We start from the raw sequence: 15,102 nt of genomic DNA, 5'->3' as shown, positions 1-15,102 counted from the left end.
TCGTCAATCTATTCTTGTTCTGAGAAATGAAGGCTATTCCATGTGAGAAATTGGCAAGAAACTTAAGATCTCGTACAATGCTGTGTACTACTACCTTCACAGACAGCGCAAACTGTCTCTAACCAGAATAGAAGGAGGAGTGGGAGGCCCCGGTGCACAACTGAGCAAGAAGACAAGTACATTAGTGTGTCTAGTTTGAGAAACAGACGCCTCACAAGTCCTGAACTGGCAGCTTCATAAAATAGTACCTGCAAAACACCAAACTAAACACTCTAATGTACTTGTCCTCTTGCTCAGTTGTGCACCGGGGCCTCCCACTCCTCTTTCTATTCTGGTTAGAGACAGTTTGCGCTGTTCTGTGAAGGGAGTAGTACACAGTGTTGTACGAGATCTTAAGTTTCTTGGCAATTTCTCGTCTAAAGAAGGACCGTTTTATTGCTTCTTTAATCAGAACAACCAATTTCGGCTGTGCTAACAATTGCAAAAGGGTTTTCTAATGATCAATTAGCTTTTTACAATGATCAACATGGATTAGCTAACATAACGTGCCATTGGAACACAGGAGTGATGGTTGCTGATAATGGGCCTCTGTACTCCTATGTAGATATACCATAAAATAAAAAAAAGTGTCCATTTCCAGCTACAATAGTCATTTACAACATTAACATTGTCTACACTGTATTTCTGATCAATTTGATGTTATTTTAATGGACAAAACATGTGCTTTTCTTTCAAAAACAAGGACACTAAGTGACCCCAAACGTTTGAACGGTAGTGTAAGTGTAGTAGCACGGTGTTTCTAGGTTAGAGAACTGACGGTCATAGGTGAGGATGTGTCCGCTGATGCCCTCATAGACCACATGTCCTTTGGACAGGGCCTCGTCCCGCTCCCTCTCTGCCCTGCTGGGATTGTCTTCCGTGATCAGACGGGTTATGGTCCCCTTGTACAGAACGTCAGCCGGGGTGCCCTGTGGAGGGAGGGACAAACGCAGAGGAACACAACAGCCAATCACCCCACAAGATACAGCAGATGTCAGTTTAACTCTTTCATTGCTCGTTGTTGTAAGATGCATATTTGTCCTGAATGTTCTTTGTTTATTGTGACGATGATTAAGATCATACGGATCATTTATCGTTCACTGATGCCAATCGGAGAAGTGTGTGGCAATTGTTGTTATGTGCGTGGATGTCATGTTATGATTCAACGACGACAGAGCTTTTTGTCCTGACCGCTGCTGCAACAGAGCCCGCACGCTAAACAAATTGAATTGCTCACTACTATACCAGCGGCAGCCTAGTCACATAAGAACACAATTTGTGTCTCAGACAATAACCCCCACACACACTCTGCAGTGCTAACACCAGGTGACAGAATGGCAGCAGCGGGTTTGGTCAGGGCTATTGAGTCATGTCTCTGGCACACTTTCAGTGCGAGTCAGATTTGCGCCATGGCTAGTGGGGGTTTACATAAGCCTGCTGGGAGGCTGAGAGAGAGAGAGCGCGCACAGGCCTGCCCCCCCCCCCCCCAAAACACCTTTCATGAACTAACACTTTTCTACCCACCCTTACTAGCGCTGACTTTTGCTCCTTTATTGAGGGAAAATGTACTTACCATGACTGTTGATGTGGGTGTCCCTCCTAGCTGCCTTAAAATAAATGCACTAACTGTACATCGCTCTGCTTAATGACTAAAATGTACGTCAAATGATATTCGAGGGGGGGTGGGGGGATAGTGCCATCAGAGGCCAGACCACAAGTGGAGGGTTGGGGGGGGGGGGGCTCGTCTCACAGGATCGAGTGGCCTTGACAGACACAAACACCCTTCCTATCTCCCCTATCTACCCTCAGCATCCAATGTCATCAAGGGAGATGAGAGAAACCTACGCACCCGATGCCGCAAAGCTTATCTGTACACACACACACACACCTCATTGACAGATAGGCTTTCACTCTGGTTAGCAGTCAGCTAGACAAACAAAGGAGCCGCCGTGCGACATCCCCACCGACTCTGATTATATACGAACTCTCACCTTTCCCTCAGTTATCTATCTGGGCACATATAATCTCATCCCATTTCCAGGCCAGTTGGCTGAGGGAGTTATTACATCAGGCTGAAGACCGTGCGTATCAGTGACGGGGCTTAGCGAGTGGAGAGAGTAAACAGATAAATCAAGTAGGGAACAGACATGGTACAGTGTGTACCTGTTACTAGGGCGACAGGGAGCAGTCAGAGCCACGGTTATGTCACACCAGTCAGGATCAGCAGTGAGATCCTGCCTGCCTGTTGCCACAGCCTTTACCCAGCCTAACTTTCCAGCCTGGGCTCATGACCTCACAACACGCCTGTGTCGTTGTCCTCGTTTCATTTGGAGACGTACAATAAACAGCCCGGTGAGAATTTTAGGCCAAAGCTGTTAGTCATGGTAATAAGTACGGCCCAGTTAGCAGAAGCACAGCGTTGAGGTCGGTGTGTTGCTCTTACCTGGGTGATGGAGCCTCCTCGGTAGGAGATGGGGGAGTCCTGGTGAACTCTGGTCCCAGGGATGCCCTTCGTGATGCTGCCCCCCTGCACCGCTGGCATGGACCCTGCAAATTCAACACATCCAGGAGAACAAAGTCAGGGCTTTACACTGGCATGGAGGTCTGTTTATGCCCCAATAACAGAGCAGAGAATCCGTATGAGCAGAGAACAGTGTACCGACAGATGGGTGTGTAGTGTATCTAGCTGTGAACTCACCACGTCCAGTGTTGGCGTCGTGGGGCGCCCCCTGCGTGGACAGGTTCTCTGCCTGGGAGGACGAGCACCGCGGGGACAGCTGCTCCTGCTTCACCACAGGGTAGGGACCTGGTGTGTGCGAGTCAGAGGGGTACAGTGTGAGATGAGAGCAGAGAGGAGAGTGTGTCAGTGCAGAAAGCCCAGGACACCCAAACGGAGAATTGAAGGTTAGGACAAGAAGAGGGCAACTCACCAGCAAACCAAGGCTGGGAATGCTGCACCCACTCCAGACACTTGGACTCACCCACTTTCCTCTGATCCATCCAGGACAAACCCATCTGTGCAGGGGGCATCTTCCCATGGTCCATCCCGTGAGCTGGGCTATGAAGCTGCACTGGGGTTCCCTGTGAACCACACAGCAACAACAGTGAGCATAGTGCATGGCAACACTCCATTCACTTCCCCCAATCTAAATGGGTGCTACGGTTCTCTGGAGAAACGTTAGTGTACTGTACCTGTGTGATAGACCCCCCTGGCTTGTTGGAGGAGATGAGAGGGGGTGGCTCTGGCATGTGGAGGGGGCGCACCGCTGCCAACCTGATGCCATCCTGCTGCAGACCAGGGGGTCCAGAGTGGCCAACCTGCTGGAAAGCTGAGATCACAGACAGATACTTTTATATGGATACAAATATAGACAGGGCAGGATTTGATAGGAAATAATAAGTATAAGGAGATTGGCTAAGGATAGCGCAAAGCAAGGGGACATAACAGTGAAATGGGAGCTGGCACCTGAACTACAGGGGATGAGGGCCTGATGATGCTGCCCTGAGGACAACAAATTCAACAAACATTTCCCAACAAAGTACGGTATGGGAGCCCTTGTGGTTAGAGAGGGCTTGTAGTGGGACTCACATGAGTTATAGTGGAGCAGGTGTTGATCGTGGCTGAGCTTGGCCATGTCTCGAGGGGACATTGGGTAGGGGGACATGACAGGCCGGCCCAGGGTAGTGGCCCTCAGGTCCTCTGGCCCCACCGCCTGCTTCTTAGGGTCTCCGTGAGGAGAGAAGGCCCGGGACTTATCTGTAAGACGGGACACACAAACACACACTCAGCAATTAGCCAATACTGGCCCTTACCAACACTGTCTGGAAGCCGAGAGCCATCCCTTGGCCAGCACTAGCTTGTTATGCTCCTCCTTATCATCATCATAGCAAGGAGCGCAGCCAGCCACACAGCAACGCTGCTCCACACAGCCATCCCTTGTGTTTAGAGTACAAACACACTGCCAAACCCATTGCTAGTGTTTAGTGTACACACACACAGTCAAACCCCGCTAAGGAAGTGAATTTAGCTAGGCGTGTGTTGGCCGAAGGGGTATGAGTTAGGGATAGAGCAGGGCGGGGTGTGAACCTACGTAATCCGTGAAGTAGAGTCTGCAGCCACCTCTCGTTGCCTTCCAGCTCTGCAGGGACACAGACATACTGCAGCTGATCACATACCCGGTACTCACATCATCACACTCATACATACACTCACACATGTCCATGTGACTCGAATCCCTACACACACAGGCTACCTCCTCAGTTTACTGTATTGCGACTCACACAGAACACCGCCCCCCCCCCTTGCCACTGGGCTGTGTTTTCTCCAGGGTTCATAACAATAGGAGATCCTCCGTAGTTACATAGGCCTTGGTCCCGGGTTACCTCGGCTTCTTTAAGGGCCCCAGATGGAAACTCTTCAGTTCATCTTGTGTCAACATCTTCGAAATAAGACTAGGTCTAGACAGGTCTAGCAATTAACATGGAGCACAACTCTCAAAGGATATCCAAGACTGAACTCAACAACCCGACACAGATCCCGCTGCACGGGGATACCAAAGATCAATACCAGCACAACACCAAACAGTGTAGAACTGACATAATCCCCCTCAAATCAGCACATAGCCTAATAATCTAGAACCAAGGGAGTTGGGTTTAGACTGAGCAGAAGGATGAGAGGAGCTGAAAAGAGAGAGCGAGAGAGAGCGAGAGAGAACGAGAGAGAGCGAGAGAGAGCGAAAGAGGGAGAGAGAGGGAGAGAGAGAGGGAGAGCTGGTGTTCGTACCGTCCTTGTCGCTGGTGGAGGGGCTGCGTGGGCGGACACGGGGGCTGCTGATGTTGTGGGGGTCTCTGTCACCCTGCGCTGGGTAAGGGTGCTGTTTGCTGGGCTGACCTGCATGCTGCTGCTGCTTGGCCTCCTGGGAGGACTCACCGTGGGCCATGGTGATCTGCTGCTGGTAGAGAGCCAGGGCATGGGGGGGCAGCACGGCCTTACCAACCCCACCCCGCGGGCCACCCTCCGGGATCTGGGGCATCTGCATAAACAGTAGAGAGAGGCACCGTGAGTAGCTGATACACATACAAACACTAACCTTACACACATCCAGTGACCCTATTCCTCTTATTGTTTTCCTTAATGTCTGGCATCTTGTTCCTCCTCTGGGTCAATCTACCCCATCTGCTCCAGATGGCCTGCTTATCTAATACAAATATGTCTTTATCATTTTACCCACCATGTTGTTATCTGTGGAAGCAGCAGTATTGTCATTACAGGAGGGCTGGCCTTAATACTACTGACAGGGGTAGAATGACCAGGCTGGACTTATCTAAGGATTTATATGTGACTGTATACCAGGTTGGACTTATCTAAGGATTTATATGTGACTGTTTACCAGGTTGGACTTATCTAAGGATTTATATGTGACTGTTTTCCAGGTTGGACTTATCTAAGGATTTATATGTGACTGTATACCAGGCTGGACTTATCTAAGGATTTATATGTGACTGTTTACCAGGCTGGACTTATCTAAGGATTTGTATGTGACTGTTTACCAGGCTGGACTTATCTAAGGATTTATATGTGACTGTTTACCAGGCTGGACTTACAGTTGAAGTCAGCAAAGGACCTTGTGAAGATGCTGGAGGAAACAGGTACAAAAGTATCTATATCTACAGTAAAACGAGTCCTATATCGACATAACCTGAAAGGCCTCTCAGCAAGGAGGAAGCCAGTGCTCCAAAACTGCCATAAAAAAAGCCAGACTACGGTTTGCAACTGCACATGGGGACAAAGGTCGTACGTACTCTTTGGAGAAATTGAAGTAACATCTCAAGACATCAGTCAGGAAGTTAAAGCTTGGTCGCAAATGCGTCTTCCAAGTGGACAATGACCCCAAGCATACTTCCAAAGCGGTGACAAAATGGCTTAAGGAAAACAAAGTCAAGGTATTGGAGTGGCCATCACAAAGCTCTGACCTCTATCCTATAGAACATTTGGGCAGAACTGAAAAAGTGTGTGTGAGCAAGGAGGCCTACAAACCTGACTCAGTTACACCAGCTCTGTCAGGAGGAATGGGCCAAAATTCACCCAAATTATTGTGGGGAGCTTGTGGAAGGCTACCCAAAACGTTTGACCCAAGTTTAACAATGGGTCAGTTTAACAAATAATTCTCTCTACTATTATTCATTCTTAAAATAAAGTGGTGATCCTAACTGACCTAAGACCGGGAATTTTTCCTAGGAATAAATGTCAGGAATTGCGAAAAACTTCCGACTTCCAATTGTATATGTGACTGTATACCAGGCTGGACTTATAAATCCTTAGTTAAGTGACTGTATACCAGGCTGGCTCTCATATGCTCTCCAAGGATGGAGAAGACTAAGATACAGGTTGCAGGGCCTGGCAACAGTGTGTAAAGAGACGAGGGGTTAAGTGGTAAGACTCACAATAGGGGGGATGGCCGCAGCCCTCTGTTTGAGCTGCTTCAGGTCCATGGGCTTCTGCAGGGGGGAGGAGATGACCCCATCATGAGCATAGTTTAGAAGGCTGGGCCGGTTTGGGGACGTCATCCTGGAGAGAGAAATAAAAAAGGAGGGAATGAAGAGGAGTAAGGAACGAAAGAGAGCGAAGGGGAGGAGAGAAAGAGAGAAAAGGGGAGCAAAAGAGTGTGAAAGAAAGCGAGAAAAAGAGTGGAGTGTGAGAGAGAGAATGAGAGAGAGAAAGAGAGTAAGAGCAAGAGAGAGAGAGCACGAGAGAGAGAGCACGAGAGAAAGCGCAGGCCAGAGAGCGCACGTGAGAAAGCGCACGCTCGTGAGAGAGAGCAAGCGCTCGAGTCAGAGCGCGAGCCAGAGCCCACAGGAGAGAGATCGAGCCAGAGCTCGCGCAAGAGAGCGAGAGAAAAAGAATGAGGGAGGTAACTAGAACACACTTTCTCATTCAGTAGCCTGCCAATGGATGTACCACACATTCCTTAATATGGCCATAGCTGGGCTTCTCTTATTTACTTTTCCCATAAACACGGATTGACCCTGAGCAGAACCTCGCACTATGAAAACACAAAGAGAGCAGAGGGTCTGACTGCTTTTCCATCCCACGAGCCCAACCACCCATCCCCTACTCACAGATACACACATAAAAACACACAGATACTCCGGAACACCCACACACCCAATGAGAGAAACTGGGGCGCACACACACACACTCCCTCCCATTGTTTGCTTTGGCACAGAGGGCAACGTTCCCCTAGGCTCTGCCAATACATGCAGTCTGCTGTCATGGAAAAATCTGAACAAATACTTTGCAGGACGAATCCCCACTTCTGTCAGCCCACATCTTTGACACACACACACACACACACACACACACACACATTGCGTCTGCAGGCAGGCACGCACACACAAACATCTTAGAACTTGGACTATAAACCGAAAAATATCAACACCGACCCAACCGGCCATTTAGAGGACATTTTACTGATATTGATAATGATAATAAGTTGCCTAAAAAAATCGGTGAATATAGGCAATTGCTAACAGGACAATTGAGCTACAGCATTCAAAGCAGTAGTAGTGGTTTTAAGGGTAATACACTGAACAAAAATATAAACGCAACATGTAAAGTGTTGGTCCCATTTTTCATGAGCTGAAATAAAAGATGCCAGAAATGCTCCATATGCACAAAAAGCTTACTTCTCTCAAATGTTGTGCACAAATTTGTTCATATCCCTGTTAGTGAGCATTTGTCCTTTGCCAAGATAATCCATCTGCAGATGTGGCATATCAAGAAGCTGATTCAATAGCATGATCATTACACAGGTGAACCTTGTGCTGCACACTGCCCTATCCCATCTGGACAAGAGGAATACCTATGCAAGAATGCTGTTAATTGAATCTAGCTCAGCATTCGACACCATAGTACCCTCCAAGCTCATCGTTAAGCTCTGAGCCCCGCCCTGTGCAAGTGGTGAAGGTAGGAAACAACACCTCTACATCGGCCCACATGGATGCGTTCTCAGCCCCTTCCTGTACTCCCTGTTCACCCATGACTGCGTGGCCACGCATGACTCCAACTCAATCATCAAGCTTGCAGACGACGCAACAGTTGTAGGCCTGATTATCAACAATGACAATACAGGAGGAGGTGAGGGCCCTGGGAGTGTGGTGCCAGGAAAATAACCTCTCACTCAACATCAACAAAAGGAGATGATCGTGGACTTCAGTAAAAAGCAGAGGGAGCACCCCCCTATCCACAGAACCGCAGTGGAGAAGGTGGAAAGCTTAAAGTTCCTCGGCGTACATATAACTGACAAACTGAAATGGTCCACCCACACATACAGCGTGGTGAAGAATGTACAACAGCGCCTCTTCAACCTCAGGAGGCTGAAGAAATTTGGCTTGGCACCTAAAACCCTCAAACTTTTACAGATGCACCATCGAGAGCATCCTGTCGGGCTGTGCCACCGCCTGGTACGGCAACTGCACCGCCCACAACCGTAGGGCTCTCCAGAGGGTGGTGCGGTCTGCCCAACACATCACTGCGGGCAAGGTACCTGCCCTCCAGAACACCTACAGCACCCGATGTCACAGGAAGGCCAAAAAGATCATCAAGGACAACAACCACCTAAGCCACTGCCTGTTCACCCCGCTATCATCCAGAAGGCGAGGTCAGTACAGGTGCATCAAAGCTGGGACTGAGTGACTGAAAAACAGCTTTGATCTCAAGGACATCAGACACAGCCTCTAATGTGCTAGTAATGGTTATTTAACAGTCTGATGTCCTTGAGATCAAAGCTGTTTTTCAGTCTCTTATATACATAGACTTGAAATCACTGGCCACTTTAATAGTGTAAACATATTTTGCATTACTCATCTCATATGTATATACTGTACTCTATACTATCTACTGTATCTTAGTCTATGCCGCTCTGACATTGCTCATCCAAATATGTATATATTCTTAAATCCATTCCTTTACTTTAGAATGTGTGTATTGTTAGATATTACTGCACTGTTGGAGCTAGAAACACAGCATTTTGCTACACCCGCAATAACATCTGCTAAACACATGTATGTGACAAATCAAATTTGATTTGATTTATTTCTATTGACTTTATATGAACTGCAACTCAGTGAAATCTTTGATATTGTTGCATGTTGCGTTTATATTTTTGGTCAGTACATTAAAAAGTAACTGTGGTGCACTTTGTTAAAAACTTAGCGTTCAATTTATCGTTATCGTGATAGCTCAGATTATTTAGCAGGACAGGGAATGTTGTCCATATCACCTAGCTCTAGTACATATGCACACACCCACAAAGGCCTTAGGAGTTAATGGTTGATGATAGTTGTAGAGTATTGCCACAAATTGCCTGACAACTAAGGGCCTGCAACCACTCCACCCAGCCCGAGCCCTTCACCTGCAACCCCTCCACCCAGCCCCGAACCCTTCACCTGCAACCACTCCACCCAGCCCGAGCCCTTCACCTGCAACCCCTCCACCCAGCCCCGAACCCTTCACCTGCAACCACTCCACCAGGCCCACGCCCTCCACCTGCAACCCTCCAACCAGCCCCGAGCCCTTCACCTGCAACCCTCCACCCAGCCCGAAACCCGAACCCTCACCTGCAACCCCTCCACCCAGCCCCGAACCCCTCCACCCAGCCCAAGCCCGAGCCCGAGCCCTTCACCTACAACCCCTCCACCCATCCCTTCACCTGCAACCCCTCCACCCAGCCCTTCACCTGCAACCCCTCCACCCAGCCCCAAACCCTTCACCTGCAACCCCTCCACCCAGCCCGAGCCCTTCACCTGCAACCCTCCACTCAGCCCCGAACCCTCACCTGCAACCATCCACTCAGCCCCGAACCCTCACCTGCAACCCTCCACTCAGCCCTGAACCCTCACCTGCAACCCCTCCACCCAGCCCTGCGCCCTTCACCTGCAACCCCTTCTACCCAGCCCTGCGCCCTCACCTGGAACCACCTCCACCCAGCCCTGAGTTCCCACCTGCAACCCCCTCCACCCAGCCCTGCGCCCTCACCTGGAACCACCTCCACCCAGCCCTGAGCTCCCACCTGCAACTCCCTCCACCCAGCCCTGAGCCCCCACCTGCAACCCCTACAACCAACCCCATGCCCCTACCTGCAACCCATCTACCCAGCCCTGAGCCCCCACCTGCAACCCCTCCACCCAGCCCTGCGCCCTCACCTGGAACCCCCTCCACCCAGCCCTGAGCTCCCACCTGCAACCCCCTCCACCCAGCACTGAGCTCCCACCTGCAACCCCAACAACCAGCCCTGAGCCCCCAACTGCAACCCCTACAACCAGCCCTGAGCCCCCACCTGCAACCCCTCTACCCAGCCCTAAAGACACCACCTGCAACCCCTCCACCCAGCCCTGAGCCCCCACCAGCAACCCCTACAACCAGCCTTGAGCCCCCACCTGCAACCCCTACAACCAGCGCCGAGCCTCGACCTGCAACTCCCTCCACCCAGCCCTGCTCCCCCACCTGGAACCCCCTGCACCCAGCCCCCACCTGCAACCACCCCACCCAGCCCTGAGCCCCCACCTGCAACCCCTCTACCCAGCCCTGAGCCCCCACCCAGACCTAAGCCCCTACCTGTTCTTCTCGGTGTTCTCCGACTCCTCCACCTCATCAGCGCTGCAGGTGGCGCTAGAGTCACTGTCTGCATGGGAGCCAGTCTTGGGCTCGTGGTCCCTCTTGGAGCTCTTGGAGGAGCTCTTGCTCTCCTCTGCCTCTGCAGTGGGGGGCTTTCTGTCTCCGTCTGTGGATTCACTGGGTAGCTCCTTGCTACCCTCCCCTGCTTCAGTCTTCACCTCCTGCTTGATGGCCTTGTCCCCATCTCCTGGGGGCTTTTCATCTCCTCCCTGGACCATGTGGGAGCCTGAGGCCTCCTTGTCCCCAGGTTTGGAGCCAGCCTTGGCCCTACCGCCACCCTCCTCTTTAGCCTTGCTGTCCTCAGAGGAACGCGGAGAGGGCAGGCTCTCTGTGTCTGAGCTGTTGTTAGCCCCACCTGATACAGGAGAGAGAGGAGAGTGAGATAGAGAGTGAGATAGAGAGTGAGCACGTGAGAGACAAAGGGAAGACCGCATATATTATATGGGCTGTCTGGCTAGGTAGTAACCTACAGTAAATCCTGTTATATCCTCTTGTCCTCTTTCACTCTGATCCCTCTCCCCCCTCTCTTGTGCCCCTTCTTTCTCTGAAACCAGATTTATAAAGTGCCACTTTTACACCGAATCGGGTTTCACTGTACAATGAGGGAGAACACAAAACCCAATTGTGATGAAGGAAATCCCCTGGGGCTTCCCAGCTCTATTATGGTAACAGACTATTGGTGATTGTGTATCAACAAACTACTACTGTACATTATTCCCAGGGTCCGATAATGTTCTCCATGGTTACTAGAATGACGAGGCATAACAGTCTTGTGAATTCGGTCTAAAGTGAGTCGACGGTCCGTTATCAGAAAATTCTAGAATTTACACACAAAAAAACTCAAATTTTGCTAGGTAGACCGCTTCTGTAAATCTTTGCTACAGAGCAAACAACTACTTAAATAATTGATCTAATGTCTTAGCTATATGTTTCTCATTCCCATACGCCCACGTGGTCAGTCTGTCTTTCTATTCTCACATCCAACTCCATGTTCAACACACACATTCTTGTGATGCTGTTAAAAGTCCTTGTTGCACTACATTCATTCTCCCTTCAGCATTCTAAATCAAGAAACACTGCCATCACATGATATCACCATAAAGATATTACCTTCAAATTGATTGAAAATGGTTTCATAAACTAGTCTTAAAGTGTACATGGCTGCTTTCTGATCAGTGAGTGATTGAGTTTGAGTATTGTGACAGTGCTTTAAGACTGTTGGTATACTGACAATGGGCTCCCTGTCCTCTATGACGTTGATTATTGTAGTGTGTGTGTGTGTTGTTCCTACCTTCTCCATCCTCGGGAGCTTCCTCCTCGTTGCCGCTGGCCCCGGAACCCTCCATCTCCTCTTCCTCGGCAGCAGACGGGGCGCTGGCCTCTTCACTTTGTAGGGCTTTGCCTTTACGCCGCGCCTTACGCTCTCTCTCCTGGGTGAAAACCAACACACACTAAATACAGCAGGCTGGGAGCAACACACTGATAACCACGAGGTAAATGTGCCTACTGCTGTCTGGTACTTTGAGAAATGCCCCCCCCAACAAACACTATGAGCAAAACATTTTAGTGGCCCCCCTCTTGACAGTGGAGATTAAAAAATATATATGTTTGGAGGGAATTAACCCGAGGCCTTCAAAATGTTGCCAATCCCTAATTTACATGTTGTAGAATGAAAGACAAGACATTACCGATTTCATTTTATGCTGCTGCAGAATCTCATCAAGTTTCTGCCTTTTCTTGTAGTTGAAGTAGAAGTTCTTGCACTGTGACACAGTTTTGGAGCCAACCATCTTGGCGATGGCTGACCAATTCCTACCATACTGGAGAAGACCTGGAATTAACATGGACGGGGATTAGACCACAGCACAGGCAGAACGCCACAGACTTTCGGTACATAGAATAATCATTTACATCCAATTAACTACATGAAGAATGACCATCTGTCAAACATCTGTCTGTTCAATCCAACATGAACAGACAGACACCACTACTACTACTCAGTGTGGCTCAGTGCAATGTGCTGTTCTTAGCTGAACCTGTCCTGTCAAATCTAACTAATGACATCACTAATTGTCACCACTGGGCTGGGGTCATTCTCTGTCACATTATGTGAAACTTTGAAGTCACCCAGTTCTAGGAAAGACTGGTCCTTTACCCGGTCAACCACATGATAGCGTCTTACACAAGAGTCTGGAAGCCCTGCTGGGCACAGAGCTGCCTGGGATAGATCAACCTGTCATGGGACACACCACTCCTGCTGCTGGTGTGTGTGTGAGACAGACCAGACAGACAGACAGACCAGACCAGACAGTCCAGACCAGACAGACCAGAGAGAGAGCGAGAGAGAGAGCGAGAGAGACAAGAAAAAGAGAGAAAAAAAGCGTGTTCGAGTTGACTGCATCTGTGATGAATTGTGGGTTGATTGTGACTGACTGATAAATAATAATAAGTAGTTATTTATGATGCAAGGTGATTTGTAGATCAGTCAGTTGGCAGTCACCTGCAACGGCAGCTCCAATGTCGAACAAGCCCAATGTGTGTGTGTTTCAGTGTTTCTCCAGTAAGCTACGGTCAGCTCATTAACAGCAGACACTATAAGGAGCTTATACCGCCCACTCGTTTCCTGTGCCAGCCTGACAGCTTCTGGCACGAGGACAGACTCACTGACGGATGTTGCGCTCTGTTATCAGTGAACATGGACCCAACAACCTCCTGGGACGACAACGGACATGGGTTTATAGGTTCCAAGATATTGCCTCTAAACGGATGCAGTGGGACAACGATCTGACAACAACCACACGATAAGACAAGCCTTTAGGAAACACCCAGCCTGCAGCTCATATCCATCTTTAACTAAAGTTTACCTCAGATTAGATATAGTACCTAAACCATAAGTGTATCAAATACAGATTACAGTACCCTCCAGGAACACGAGGAACAATAACACTTCATGGAATAGAAAGAGGTGAGAGCATGTTACCACGAAGTTACTGCTTCCATGAGATTACCCATATACACGCAAACACGGCCTCAGTCCAAGTCTTGCCTGTCATATTCCCTCTCAGGGCCTTTGTGCATGGACAATCCGTCAAGAGTTAAAAAATACAAACTGTGTATTTCATTTGAAATATTCATTACAGGCATGGAAGGCAAAGCAGGAGAGATGCGAGAGAGGGAGAGAGAGAAAGGGACAGAGCCGGTCGGCCGGGCTTGTTCCAAGAGAGAGGAACACGTGATTAACATCTATTAAGCTTTTACAGCCTTCTCCTTTTACAGCCCAGAGCATACAAGTCCAGCCAGACACCCTGCTACGTGTCACACCACACACTTTGCTCTACCTAGTGAACCTGAAGCAATGACACTGCAATTCTTCACTGAAAGTCAAGGGTCACTTTGTTACGACTCCATCTCACAGATCCGGTCCATTCAGTTTAACCAGAGCACAGGAACAATCCCAAGCAGCTCTAGATCCATTAGGGTCCCGGCTGGTGGACAACACATAAGAGGAAGCAGTATCCCAATAATGAAGCTGCTACTCAACTACAGCAGGTGGTAAACTCCCTCAACCAATCATGGCCATTAATTTCCATAAGCTCCTCCCGCCTACGGCCCAATCAACACCTAGCTGGGCCGGGGAGTGAGTGTCCCCATTCTCACGTGCCTGTCACTCCAGCCGTCCCTTGTGTCCCTGGTCTGTATCACGCTATCGGCCGTCTGATCTCCGTGACGGCAGGCAGGCAGGCTGGAGCTTCCCGGTGATTCCACTCCGGAGGGGCAGAGAAAGAAAACAGCTAGGCTCCAGCTCAGTCTCCACACCCCTCCTCCTGCTGGCCTGATACTGGAGCCGGTGTCAGGTTGACATACTCCGCTCCTCGCCTCTCCCTCGCTTTTTCGTTGATCGCCCTTTGTCCCCCCCCCACACGCTCTTTCTCTGTCAGGGCTAGTCCATTGCTCTCAGCCGTGTCTTTCCCCAATGGCTGCCGTCTGGGAGGACTTTCCGAGGAAAGTGGGACTGTGGGGCGGTGCTACGTGCTCAGCCTCTCTCTCTCCTCATCTGATCTCTCCTCTATCTCTCCCCGTTTACCCCTCTCACCCTCCCACTCACTCACTCGGCTAGCAGGCAGAGCTGCACACACAGACATCCACATAAACACACAAACGCATGCACTGGTACACATTCACTCGGCTTCTTTCTCACTCACTAACACACACACACACAGCTAGTCCGAGGGTAAACAGCGAAGAGAGAAAGGCAGTGCGCGAGAGAGAGCAGGGGAGTTGAGCTAGAGCAACTAGGGGGGTTTGAGCTAGGACAATGGAGGAAAGAGAGAGAGAGTTGATGTTGATACCATGAGAAAGCATAAAGGGTTTCACATTTTTACTGACTG

The 15,102-nt window shown here is 49.6% G+C and overlaps 1 protein-coding gene across 1 annotated transcript in view; it reads right to left on the bottom strand.

The window, feature by feature from the left end:
- Positions 1 to 15,102, bottom strand: part of LOC109895822 (nuclear receptor corepressor 2) — a 125,384-nt gene that overhangs the window by 13,564 nt on the left and 96,718 nt on the right. The window contains exons 18-29 of the mRNA XM_031829429.1: positions 12,403 to 12,545; positions 12,006 to 12,144; positions 10,655 to 11,069; positions 6,484 to 6,607; positions 4,823 to 5,072; positions 4,131 to 4,178; positions 3,629 to 3,796; positions 3,232 to 3,368; positions 3,021 to 3,120; positions 2,738 to 2,845; positions 2,483 to 2,586; positions 818 to 968 (exon numbers count right to left, since the gene is read on the bottom strand). Of these exons, the coding sequence (XP_031685289.1) occupies positions 818 to 968; positions 2,483 to 2,586; positions 2,738 to 2,845; positions 3,021 to 3,120; positions 3,232 to 3,368; positions 3,629 to 3,796; positions 4,131 to 4,178; positions 4,823 to 5,072; positions 6,484 to 6,607; positions 10,655 to 11,069; positions 12,006 to 12,144; positions 12,403 to 12,545 (1,887 nt within the window). The remainder of the gene's footprint in view (positions 1 to 817; positions 969 to 2,482; positions 2,587 to 2,737; positions 2,846 to 3,020; positions 3,121 to 3,231; positions 3,369 to 3,628; positions 3,797 to 4,130; positions 4,179 to 4,822; positions 5,073 to 6,483; positions 6,608 to 10,654; positions 11,070 to 12,005; positions 12,145 to 12,402; positions 12,546 to 15,102) is intronic.

Source organism: Oncorhynchus kisutch, linkage group LG8 (assembly GCF_002021735.2).
Source record: "Oncorhynchus kisutch isolate 150728-3 linkage group LG8, Okis_V2, whole genome shotgun sequence".
Lineage (NCBI taxonomy): Eukaryota > Metazoa > Chordata > Actinopteri > Salmoniformes > Salmonidae > Oncorhynchus > Oncorhynchus kisutch.
This window is presented reverse-complemented; position numbering and strand designations above follow the sequence as displayed.